At 38.3% G+C, this 13,686-nt stretch overlaps 1 protein-coding gene across 1 annotated transcript in view; it reads right to left on the minus strand.

The window, feature by feature from the left end:
• The window catches only part of LOC136771796 (protein arginine N-methyltransferase 8), a 37,380-nt gene extending 34,173 nt beyond the window's left edge, over positions 1–3,207 (minus strand). The window contains exon 1 of the mRNA XM_066724321.1: positions 2,182–3,207. Coding sequence (XP_066580418.1) covers positions 2,182–2,250 — 69 coding nt within the window. The 5' untranslated portion in view covers positions 2,251–3,207. The remainder of the gene's footprint in view (positions 1–2,181) is intronic.
• Between the last annotated feature and the right edge of the window lie 10,479 nt (positions 3,208–13,686).

Consider the following 13,686-nt stretch of genomic DNA (forward strand, 5'->3'; position numbering starts at 1 on the left):
TTTGACATTTGAGTTAACTATCTTCTTGCTTTTTTAGTGGTGTGTCATCTAGTAAGGTTCTTTTTTCTGTTCACCCTTTGAAGTCTAAACTTTGCTTTATATTAATTATGGAGAAACAATAAATCACAGCTTCATGCTCTGATATCTAATCTGTAATACCAGTTAATTCATGTTTACCATATTTAATAGTGCATCTCCTCAGATACGTCTATTTTTCCCCCACATCTATTTTAAAACCTGGTTGCTAAGTAAATCATTATTTTAACGAAGAGAGCTTTGCTGCATTCAGATTTTTAGGTACTCTGATGTATTAGACCAAGCCTTGGTTTAAGTTTGAAGTTAATAAAATATTTATCAGTCCTGCAACAAAATTATAATAGTGAAAAAAAAGCTTACATAATAAAAAAAAAAAGGTTCGGGGAAGTCAACTGCAGTGTTTAATACCATAAATTAAGGCTTCCTAATGTCTAATCCTTGTGACCCCAGTGATGTCTGCTTTTCATTCCAGCACAGCTCAAGGGTACTGGATTGAACTCCTAATTGAATTAATTACTTACTTAATTAGCCTTCTTTAACAGTTTTCAGATAAACTGCAGGGTTACTTGAAATCCCCAAATGTCAAAGAGCTGCAAACAATAAAAAGTCTAATTAGGCAAATTCGTAGTTCAGTTAGGTCATTTGCAGCTCAATTAGAATGACAGTCATTGGGAGAGCTAGGAATCCTAGCCTTAAATAATGTTAATAGTAGGTAAAGGTTCACAGTGGTATCTTTAAAACCTTGTGGAAGCAATTAATGATTGCCTAAAACCTGAGGATAAATAACTAAAACTGAAGTAATTCACATCTCAACTGCACTCATGGTTTTAAGTTTAAGGAATCCTGGCCCAAAATAAATTCTCAGGTGAATGGTGTCCAAACCAAACCGTTTGGTTTATCCTAGTTTATTAATTGTTTTCCCAATGAAGAGAAGACTAGCAGCAATGTTTTTCACACCTGTCTTTTCAGCTCCAATTAAAAAGCAGCTTTGAAAGTGATTAAAGAGAGAGAGAGCATTAAAACATCTGGAGTTGTTGTGATGTCCTGCCCTGCTTACTACATCTCCTCATAACACAATCTGTATATAGAATTAGAGAGTGTTAAATGCATAGGCTACTTACAACAGTAGCTTCAGCTCTGGAATGAAAGAAATATAGTAAATGATTAATGTCAAACATGTGCTGCCAATTTAGCTGGGTAATTTCTGATCTGGAGTGTCTTCAATATTAATATATGATATTGGCCTTGAGTTGTATAATATTGTGTGTGTGTGTGTGTGTGTGTGTGTGCTTATCTGATTGTAAAGAAACAAATAACTTATGCTTCATTACTAACCCTCCTATTCCACAGATCTGTAGTAAATTTAAAAGAAATTGGGTACACTATCCAGGCAAAAACGTGGCAATTGTTGGAGTACTAAGAAAAAACACGGATAACTTTATTTGCAGGAACTCTGAATCACAAACTTGTCCTTCAAAGATGTAATGCATGTATTTTATATCCGCGTTTCATGCTGTGTAAAGTGGTACTGATGTTATAACTGTGAACTGAGAAAACCCGCGGCAGCTGTTTCAGCACCAAGGACAGTTCATCCGCAGCCACAGCGACTCTCTTATAACCGACTTGTTTCACCTGCAGCTTTAATATCCAGTTTAATCCGCGACTAAAATGCGTTTCTCATCAATGTCTTTGAAGGACAACATATGCAAAGAAGCATATTACACTTTAGTCCAAGGTTTCAGTTCCCCTTTAAGTAGGATCCGATGCATCAGCTGCCCGGTCCATTATTGCCCCTCAGCTTTGAATGACCGATCCATTTTTAATCACTACAGATTCTGATTCGATCTCATTATATTATTAACATGATATAGGTGGATGTCACTTCTTGTGTCTCACATGTAATGCGGCACATCATTCCCATCCCTTGCGGAGCTGGCGGGACATGCTTAGATGACATATGATGGAGATGCACGCCTTCCCTGACATTGGATGTATAAATAAGACATTAGTCTAAAGAATTTACCGCATTGCACGTTTTGATTTCCCACCCCAAATAGCTTATGCACCCAGGCTGACAGCAGGAGATGCCAGTGTGGTTTGTGTGAGTTTGTAAATGATTGTTACCGCGTCTGGTCGCTTACCTACCTCTGTGTTCTCCGCCTCCGCCATTTTTCTCCTCAGGAGCAGGCAGCGTGAGGAGTGTTTCATTCCCATAAGAGCCCACGGGATTTTTTTAACTCGATAAGGGAAAACAGAAATACAATATATATATTTTTTCAACTTGTCTGATCAGTCCAACCAACTTTTCTTCTTATTTGTGCATTTCCTTATGTTTAGTTTGTTTAAAACAATACATCAATATTTAAAAATATATAAATTGGGGGGGGGAAGGAAAAAAAAACTTGGTTAAGTCCCCGAACAAGAGCGACTTCTGTTTCTAGTTGAAAGGATCTTTGAATCCATAGTGCAAAAGTTGTCTGCTGTGTTGCACTGTGTGTGTACAGATGTGATCCCTCGCATCACTTGACAGCCACTGTGCACATTTCCTCCTGTGACATCCCATGACATGTAAAGAAAAACTTCATGTGCATCCCGGGTGTCTCGGTTTAAAAAGCAAAGCGTCGAAGAGTCGTGCAGATTCCCTTTTTCGTGCACATAACTCCTTGGGGAAATTTACACTGAGGTTTCACAAGAATCCTTACTTTCACAATCTACACTGTTTTCTAGGTCAGTTTCTCGCAACCTCGTTCCTTTTTGTGCTCTTGCATCATCTTATTGAATCCTTTTTGAAGTCTGTGCCCAAATGCACAATCCTTGCAGTAGGATGAGAGTGTAACAATCAGGTCTCCCTCTCATGTAGCCCGACTGGGTCAAAATGAAGCGCTTTTCACCCTCGCAGGATCTTCATCGCTCAGCTCCTCATATGGCTGGAGCAGGTGGCCACTGCTTTGTGCTGGAAGCCGAACTTTCCTCTGAGCCCCGAGGAAACTTGCTAAAATTGTATTACTTGTGAAATAATCCTCCCGTCGCCCTTTTCGTGTCTTGAATTGCTGCCTCCTACATTCCTGCTGTTGTTCCACCTTCCCAGCAGATCTTTGCATGGTTGCATGTGGAAGGCACCCTCATTTTTGTAGAGTAATAGGAACCAATAGGATTCCTCATTTTCACACGTTCCTCCGTCTCTCGTGTCTTTGACAGATTGGAGGCGCTCAAGCTTGCTGTGCCGGTCAGAAACGCAATGCAACCCTTCTTGGAGAGTCCCTGTTTAGCAGTATAGTTTTCTCCTGGACGTGTTTTGCTCCTTACGATGATTGCACTTAGCTATTGTATTTAACAAATAAATCAGTGCATGGAAAATCTCTTGATTTATAAATATCGCACTGTTACAATAACGCGATTGGACACATACTTCATTGCATAATACACTTCCTTTAAATGTACTCAAGAGCTACTTTATTTTTAAGTCTGGACATGCAAAAGTGATTTTTTTAAGTTGTTGTAGATTATCAATGCATTTTGCCTGTGCTGGGAATGTCTCATTCACAGATATGGAACTGTGGAGTCCATATATATAAAAAATGAAATAATAATTCGTTTAAAAAATATATACATCATGGTTAAATTGAGATCGTAAGAAACGCATTAGGGTTTTAAAAAATGTATAAATAAAGTAAATTAGAAGATTATAACGTTATATAAGTATATTTTTTAACAGTTACTCTATGGCAAAATTGGAAAATATTTTTTTGTTTGTTTTTTTGTTTTACTTTTCGTTTTCAAAATCTGCTGTTACACAGGACTCTGACAACTCTGAAAAATACCTTCTGGTCGGTGTAATTGTACCAACACTTGGAAAGCTGCGATGACACTCAACTTTTAACAGCAATTGCATGGAGACACTGATGAGTTATCAGTGTTATTTATGTCGTTCGGCGTTCAGTATTATTTATCCCCTTTCAATAATCATTAAGACGAAATATTTGTACCAAATTACTCCTGTTCCATATTATTACTACTGTAACTGGGAAGCTGACTACAGATATAATTAGTAGCCACATATGCCGGTTGCTGGCACTTCCTACAATATTTATATACTCCCACAAATGTATTTGCTTATTTGTTTAAATCTACATTTACAGTTGAATTAACATTGTCCAAGACTAGTGCTTTACCTGGGACTCTGAAACCAACCCCGTATTTCACAAGATTAATCTGCAACTAACCAAAACCTGATCAGATTATAGACCCGCTGGAGTCTTACTTATACTTACTTGGGGAAAAAAAAATATGTTATTCTTCTTCAAATCACAAAATATTCAAATGAAGGCATCCCACGATTGCCTAGTGAATTGTTTTCAGTAGTAAAAGCCAATGTGTGCTTGTTCAAAATGATGGCAATGAAGGTTACATTGTTTATTTTCAGGCAACACCCACTACAACAGCCGCCCACGGTACAGATTGCATAACGCATCTCCGAGGGCACAAGCTCCGAGGTTTTGCAATTCTACAACAGCCATAGTAACTCAATCTAACCCACACACTCAGCCCTCTTGTACCCCTCAGCCCACACTCTGCTATCAGGGGATGACAAGACTAGAGCACCCTCTCTGCTTACATGTTAAAGAAGCCCAAAATAGGAAACTTTTATTGTGAATAGTTAAAAACAGCATGAGAGTTTTCCTCTCTTCTTCTGAGTTCTCTTCTGCGTCATTGTGTACTTCGAGCAGAGCATGCCAGTGAATCCCCCTTGTGCAATCACTCAGGAGAGTATGAAAGCTGAAGAAAGCCTCCGTTTAGTTGACCTGAAATTTGGAGACACTGAAGAAGCAAATAGTTTTAACTACTATAGTGTCAAATGGAAATGGTTGGTCTTTCACAACCAGAACGAGTGCAATGTACAGTTGTGGACAGTCTCAAAAGTAAAATTCGGTATCCCACCCAATCTCAAACACCTATGTATACCATCCTGTTAATCTACAGCCTTTGTGAATCCACTGCTGAGGGAAGGCCTCCCCAAAGATTTCTCCCCAAACGTCTGTTTTCGGGATTTCTCCCGCAACCTGTCCTTGTGAGCTTCTTGATTTCAGCCTGTAGTCTTCCAGATCTCGTTCTTGGTACTTAACTTTATGACTAAGTGACTTTTTTTGTGCATGGTCCACATAAAAACAGTATTTCATGTCATCACCATTGCTGTGTTCTACTTTCACTGCTTAAGATGCAAGACCTTTTGAAAGTTAATAGAATGTGATCCTCCATTGATTTTGACTCCGATAGTATTGGCATTTTCCATGCTGACCAACTATCTTAACACTAAAAAGTAATACTCAGGAAAAAGAGTTTGTGAGGTAATGTGTTGGAGGAGCAAAATCATGAATAAATGAGTGGAGGAACATAAGGAATGCAGATGCCTCCAAACAGGTGTACTGCATGATACAATTATGCAATTAACATCCTATCATGCTCTGTGGCATGTATACAAATGCTGAGCAGGCCCAGCTGATCTTGATGTTGTATCAAAATGGCAAGAGGAAAGGATCTACAGTGAGGGAAAAAAGTATTTGATCCCCTGCTGATTTTGTACGTTTGCCCACTGACAAAGAAATGATCAGTCTATAATTTTAATGGTAGGTGTATTTTAACAGTGAGAGACAGAATAACAACAAAAAAATCCAGAAAAACGCATTTCAAAAAAGTTATACATTGATTTGTATGTTAATGAGGGAAATAAGTATTTGACCCCTTTGACTTAGTACTTGGTGGCAAAACCCTTGTTGGCAATCACAGAGGTCAGACGTTTCTTGTAGTTGGCCACCAGGTTTGCACACATCTCAGGAGGGATTTTGTCCCACTCCTCTTTGCAGATCCTCTCCAAGTCATTAAGGTTTCGAGGCTGACGTTTGGCAACTCGAACCTTCAGCTCCCTCCACAGATTTTCTATGGGATTAAGGTCTGGAGACTGGCTAGGCCACTCCAGGACCTTAATGTGCTTCTTCTTGAGCCACTCCTTTGTTGCCTTGGCTGTGTGTTTTGGGTCATTGTCATGCTGGAATACCCATCCACGACCCATTTTCAATGCATTTTCATTCCACCTCCTCCAAACACAGCGAGTTGAGTTGATGCCAAAGAGCTTGATTTTGGTCTCATCTGACCACAACACTTTCACCCAGTTCTCCTCTGAATCATTCAGATGTTCATTGGCAAACTTCAGACGGGCCTGTACATGTGCTTTCTTGAGCAGGGGGACCTTGCGGGCGCTGCAGGATTTCAGTCCTTCATGGCGTAGTGTGTTACCAATTGTTATCTTGGTGACTATGGTCCCAGCTGCCTTGAGATCATTAACAAGATCCTCCCGAGTAGTTCTGGGCTGATTCCTCACTGTTCTCATGATCATTGAAACTCCACGAGGTGAGATCTTGCATGGAGCCCCAGACCGAGGGAGACTGACAGTTATTTTGTGTTTCTTCCATTTGCGAATAATCGCACCAACTGTTGTCACCTTCTCACCAAGCTGCTTGGCGATGGTCTTGTAGCCCATTCCAGCCTTGTGTAGGTCTACAATCTTGTCCCTGACATCCTTGGACAGCTCTTTGGTCTTGGCCATGGTGGAGAGTTTGGAATCGGATTGATTGATTGCTTCTGTGGACAGGTGTCTTTTATACAGGTAACGAGCTGAGATTAGGAGCACTCCCTTTAAGAGAGTGCTCCTAATCTCAGCTCGTTACCTGTATAAAAGACACCTGGGAGCCAGAAATCTTGCTGATTGATAGGGGATCAAATACTTATTTGCCTCATTAACATGCAAATCAATTTATAACTTTTTTGAAATGCGTTTTTCTGGATTTTTTTGTTGTTATTCTGTCTCTCACTGTTAAAATACACCAACCATTAAAATTATAGACTGATAATTTCTTTGTCAGTGGGCAAACGTACAAAATCAGCAGGGGATCAAATACTTTTTTCCCCCACTGTAAGTGACTTTGAAAGAGGGGTCATTATTGGGGCACGAAAGGCAGGAGCTTCAGTCAACAAGATGCTCAACTGGCTCGTGTTCTTGACAAGTGTGCGAGTGCATGTGTGGGACACCAAGAGAGCGGTACAGGCCTGACTGCTGGACCCCTATAGTGAGGGGGTCCAGAGGCTCTGTTATGCTGTGGGGGGCATTTTCCTGGCATGGTTTGGGTCTACTTGTCCCCTTAGACGGAAGGGTCACTGCAAATCATGACAAAGTTATTCTGAGTGATCACCTTTATCCTATGGTGACACATTTCTATCCTGATGGGAGTGGTCTCTTCCAGGATGACAATGCCCCATCCACAGGGCATGACTGCTCACTGAATGGTGTGATCAGTATGAAAATGATGTGAATCATATGCTATGGCCTTCACAGTCACCAGATCTCAACCCAGTTGAACACCTATGGGAGATTTTGAACCGACGTGTTAGACAGCGCTCTCCACAACCATCATCAAAACACCAAATGAGGGAATATCTTTTGGAAGAATGGTGTTCATCCCTCCAGTAGAGTTCAGAGACTCGCAGAATCTGTGCCAAGAGCATTGAAGCTGTTCTGGTGGCTCATGGTGCCCAACACCTTACTGAGACACTTTATGTTGGTTTTTCCTTTACTTTGTCACCCGTCTGTATATATTGTAGTATTGAAAGCTACAGAACTGTAAGCACTAAACCAGTGTTCCACTTTTGTTTCCAGTCTTGGGGTGCCTTGTCCAAGGAAAAATACAATCAGCTCTTATTTACAATAAAGAACTATAATTGTTAATTTGTTACAATCACAGAAGCACGCTGCTCTAAGGAAGATGAACTGGTGGATACACGTAAGCACCAGTGATTGGTTTATCGATTAAAGTCTATTTTTAAAATTAGATCTGATTGTGGTTGTAGATGGATTAGACAGGAGGATATCTTATAGACTATATATAATCACCAACACCATCAGCCTATATTGATCCACTGCTGGATGAAGGCCTCCCCAGGATGTTACCACTTGCTTCGATCTATAGCTTCTCTTTTCCATGTCATGCCTTCAGATTTTATTATTTTATCTTCCCTTCCCTTCTTTTATTTAGTCTTCTTCTAGGTCTTTTTTCATCTCTTGGTATCCATTCAATAATGTATATATATGGGTTCCACCTCCACCTCTGGGATAACAGAGACGTTTGGTAAAAAAAAAAAAAACTAAAAACACATAGTACTATGCTTTACTTTATGTGAAACAGTAAGTTGTAAACCACTTACACTTCTGTTCTGGTGGTTGGGATGTACTTCGATGTGGTGGGGATGTACATCATCCAACCATCCTCATTCGTTTATCAACCCATTGATTTTCTGAGGACCTACATCATCTGCTAAATTAACATATCCTCAAAAGTCTACGACTCTTTAAAGTACAGTAACATTAGTCAAAGTCTAGGGGAACAATCCTGACCAAACCGGGATGGGTTGCACTTTCTATGCTCTTGAATTCTGAATTTTATGTTGGACTTATTCCATACACCAGTACACTTTCAAAGCACTGCAATATTTTTGAAATGTGTCCTTTACATGTTCAATGTCAGACATTGTTTAACTAAAGGTAATTTCTAGTGCTCTGTTTCATAACTCTTCCATAAGTGTTATATTACCACTAGTACATTGCATAACGTCTATGAATCAGAAATATTTAGAGCTATTTCATGTACATAGCTGATGTTAGCTTTTTTCTTTTGTTTTAGGTTGCTTGTTCTTCTCTGTATGAGCCTTCATGTCATGTTTTCAGAGCTGAATACCTGTCCTGAACTTGATCAAGGGACACCTGGCTACGCCAGCCCATTGTTTTCACTGGGTGGTTAATTCTGTGCACACTAGTGGAGCTTGGAACGTTGTTTCAAGTGTTTTCGGTAGGTGGATGTCAAAAAGTGTGCCAGAAAGTAAGAGCCTGTGGGTGTAGATGCACTGATTGCCATTAGCAGAGCATTCGTCTGTTGCTGCTGTTGTGTTCCTGTAGAAGAAACAATGTACAATCTTCATTTGTAAATACTGTGTATGTTTGTGTGTATATTCTGGTTGGTTCATTGCATTGGGAATAATTCTTATAGCGCTACAGACACAACTACTGTGTCAAATTTAAGATTTGCAGTAATTTACTTTGAAAGAGGACACAGCAGCATTTAGAACCACTTTACAACCATTTTACATTGCTTTATGTTGCCTCTCCTGCTTAAGTAATGTGACTGTAACTGCTCTTTTCATTGACAAGTTTTTCAAACATATAAGTCCAATGCCGTCACTTGTTAAGGTGCCAGTGTGCATTGCTGTTGGCACGTGTCTTTGAGGATGCTGTTTGTCTGCCGTCTCTCGTTGTGTTAGTGAGATTAACCTTTCATCGTACAGCTGCTTGGAGGCCCTGCCACTTTAAATCTATTGCTCTGGGGTTATAATGCCGAATCCAAAGGGCGCTGTCAACGTGACACCTTGTGGCTTGTGCTCAGTCTCAGGAGGGATGGCTTCTAATCAAACAACAATTTGTGTGATTACACCTGGGAATCGGTAGTAACGATTTTATATAAGAAATAAATTACTTGCCCTGAGAGTGGCACGCATATATAAATTAAGATTTAAATTATATCTACATAAGATGTATCTCATTGTACTAGGAACTCCCACAACTGCCCTTGTAAAAGCACTTCCTCAGCCCATTAATGAGAAGCTATTAAAAGAGCTAAAAATAACCAACACTGTTATCACTGTTATTTCTCCTGTACACTGTTATCGGCATTTCAGAAGATGACAGCATACTGAATGTGCAAGGTGTTTCATCCTTAGCAGCATGGATACCATTTCCAAGATGCCCCTTAGGCTGTGATATATCCATTTAAAACAGAATTATGCAAAAGCAGGTCAAGTCATTTCATATGAAAACAATTTAATTGAAATACATACATATATATTATTATCTCTTTAAGAAAAGGCCAGCAAGGACCTGGAGAAATCCTAATGGAGGACAAAGTTAAATAGATTACATTCTAAACATATAATAGAAGACTGCGTGATCCTACACAGATTCAATACTGGAAGCGACCACAGAATGGTTTGGTGCAAAAGTCAAGTGGAAAGAAGAAAACTAATGAAGACACCAAACAAGCCAAGCGATATCCCGAACGTCAGAAATCATCAAGCGGAGCACAAATTAGAATTGAAGAACCGATTTAGTGTAGTGACCAACAAGAAGACCTAGATGCATCACATTTATGTGATATATAATCGAATGACACCATGAAAATGACACGACCTCAAATCAAATGTTAATTACATTGAGCTGAACAGAACCATAAGGAAACGTATTACTGAAAATGTAAGAAGGTTTAAGAACAACCTATTAAAGAAACCATTGAAAATAATGGGAAAATCAAACCAACACCTGAACAAATGATGTTGGCACATCAATCACAAACTGACATGTGATTATCAGAAGAATGAAAGAATTCTGCAAAAATATATAAAAAAATATGAATGCCATTATGCCACAACTGACAGCAGTAAAGAATAAGAAGAGATCTCAATGAACAGAAGTGAATTACCAGATGTGATTCCAGAAGAAACAGGCTATGCCATTAAGAAGATGAAAACTGGGAAGCCAATGGAGATGGTGGAATCACAGTGGAGATCCTAAAAGCAGCTGGAGAAGAAATGGAGAAGATTCTGGCAAGCCTTTTCACAAAGTCTCTCAGAAAATAAAAATAAAAAGATGAATGGAACAATGCAACTGTAATTCTCTTTCACAAGAAAGAAGATTTACGAAGATATTAACACATCACCTTCAAGACATACTGGACTTTGCCCAACCAAGAGAGCAAGCAGGATGCAGAAGTGGATATAATACAAAGGATCACATACAACTTGTACAAAAAGTATTGTAAAGATGCAGGTAATATGAGCTTCCTCTGTGCCTGGGCTTTGTTATGCACGAGAAAGCATTTGATACATTACATACAAACTCAGTCATCAGAGCTCTAAGGAACCAAAACATTTAAATGACTCATTCAATATTTCTTCAATAATGCTACATCAACAATCTGACTGCACCAAGACACTGACCAGATAAAGATTTGCAAAGGAATCAAGGAGACACAATCTCTCCAAAACTCTTCACAACAGCTCTTGAAGACTCGTAAAGATTTTGGACTGCGAAGGAAAAACAATCAAGTTAAATGGAGCTTATTTGAACATCTTATGATTTACCTATGTCATCTTCATATTTGCAAAAGCACCTCAATTTCAAGAACTCTCAGGTGCAAACAAGAACACTAAATGTAAAAGGAAACTGAGTGAAGTCATGTTTAACAGCTTTGTTAGATCTGAGAAAATTGAAGTAGATCAAAGGATACTTGAAGAAGTAAAATGTTATGTTTACCTTGGACAACAAATCAACACAGACAGAGATTTGTATGGAAGAAATGAAAAGAAGAGTAACAATGGGATGGAGTTCATTTGAAAGAAACAGCACACCGTTGAAAGGAAATCTGCACATTTGCCTGAAAAGAACAGTATTTGATCAATGCATACTGATGGCTATGAAACCTGGTCACTCAGTGGGAAAAAAAACATAATCTGTTCATATATTTATGCCATCCTCCTGTGTAACAGAACAGCTATTTCCATTTGTAGAGCTGACATAGCTGGTATTCATGGATACTTATAATGAGGCAATATTATACAAATCCAGCCTTGCTTAGATCGATGTCACAATTGGAGCTACAAAGCCATAATGGCAGCTTTCAAGTTTTGTCTGGAGATATTGACAGAACCATTGAAAAGAAAATCACCTGAAACACACACACACTCACAAAAGAAAGATAACCATTTCAGATGTTTCATTCTGAGATTGTTATCTGAGTCGTGCCATTACGTGGTGATTACAGTGATTTCTAAAAGGGTTTTACTCTTCTTCTCCTTACAGTCTGCTTTTGTCTTTCGATGCTGCAGCACAGTCTTTGTCTGACTCCCTGGGAAAATTCCACCATTAAGGGGATTAATGTGCAACAAAAGACGACAATAAACTAATGGCAGTACAAAGGAATGTGTCACACAGGGCGGTGGAAGCTAAAAGGTCGTGTTTTGTTTTGTTTCTTTATAAATGATATGTCTTGTGCTTTATTTAATTTCTTTGTTTTTTCTAATTTGCATTCCTTTTGAAATCTTACTAAAACTTAATATAGCAACACGTGGTTATCCAGTTGATTTTAGAAACCTAACGGGTCAGTTCCCCACTCTTTCTTTCTTTCTTTCTTTCTTTCTTTCTTTTTCTTTCTTTCTTTCTTTCTTTCTTTTTTCTTTCTATATTCTCTTCCAACATTATATTTTTTTCTTTCTTCTGTGACCTCTTTACATTTTATAGAATGAATAAGTCTTCAATACACTTTGAAAATATATTATTTTAAAATATGTACAGACTATCGCACAAGGTTTATTCAAACTACCGGAAAATTTGAGTTGCAATCACAATTTGACACACCTTAATTCAGTTCAATCAACTGGAATCTTATATTGTCTCATCTGAATCAGAGCTCAACTAACTCTGAAAAGATATAATTACTAAATGAGTGCAGTTTAATGAACAATATTTACTAGACCAGCTGAATCACAATTCAAATGAAGGAGTATTTTCAACAGAAACTGTATTACGAAGGTATAATCAACAAAATTAAAAATATGCAAATATGACAGGAGATATTGATATTTTCGATCTTCTATAAAGCAAAAGTAATTAAGAATATATTATACAGAACAAATTAGAATATTAATTTATTTGTGGGGAAAATAAATATTTTCTTCCCCTATGTCAACCACTAACCCTCACATTGTCTGTAGTATAGTATGAGAATAATACAGTCCTTCATGAGCAACACGGCTAAGTGCTACAAAAAAGAATGGTCTATATAGCGGCTAAGGGCTATTGAACACTTCTAAAATGGGTATGAACAAATAACCGGACTCTGAAAGCATCAATTGCATTGTTTCTTTTCAAAAACTGCTCCTGCGTTTTAACTAAAGACTTCTTTTAGTCTGGGCAAGAAAGTGATGAACATTTTCTGATGGAAAAAAAGGCTTCATGGAGAAATGGTGTCTAAGTTTAGACATCAAGATCATAAGGAGGAGGAACAGGCACTGATAAACCACAGTGCAGGTCTGCAGATCATGCAGAAAAGAGGGCTGCAGTCCTTTTGTAAAATTAAAAGGTAATTCATCTTTATTTTTTTAAGCTACAGAAACAAGGACCAAACTATCTACAGCATGTCCTTACTTATTTGATAAACTTTCAGTAAAGACTTGCTTTAAAAAGTGTTTAAATTAGTAGTCCTTTATCTATGCTTGTTAGCTTCGTGTAAATATATTATGTAAAAATATTTTATTCTTCTTCTGTTCTATTTAACACTATTCAATTAACCTGGGGAAAAGAGCCAGTCTCTGTTAATGTTTCATATGTGGCAAGTCTGCAGTAAATTGTCTGTGACTGCAACCAGTACTAAATTAAGAATTACAGTAGATAAGCCATTTATCATGGACATGGCTGGATAAATTTAGCAATGTGAGGGGTAGAAGCTCAGTTATCTGTCTTTAGGATTTGCTCAATTATTTCCTGAGTCTTGAAGACAA

The sequence above is a fragment of the Amia ocellicauda genome, chromosome 15 (genome assembly GCF_036373705.1).
Source record: "Amia ocellicauda isolate fAmiCal2 chromosome 15, fAmiCal2.hap1, whole genome shotgun sequence".
Lineage (NCBI taxonomy): Eukaryota > Metazoa > Chordata > Actinopteri > Amiiformes > Amiidae > Amia > Amia ocellicauda.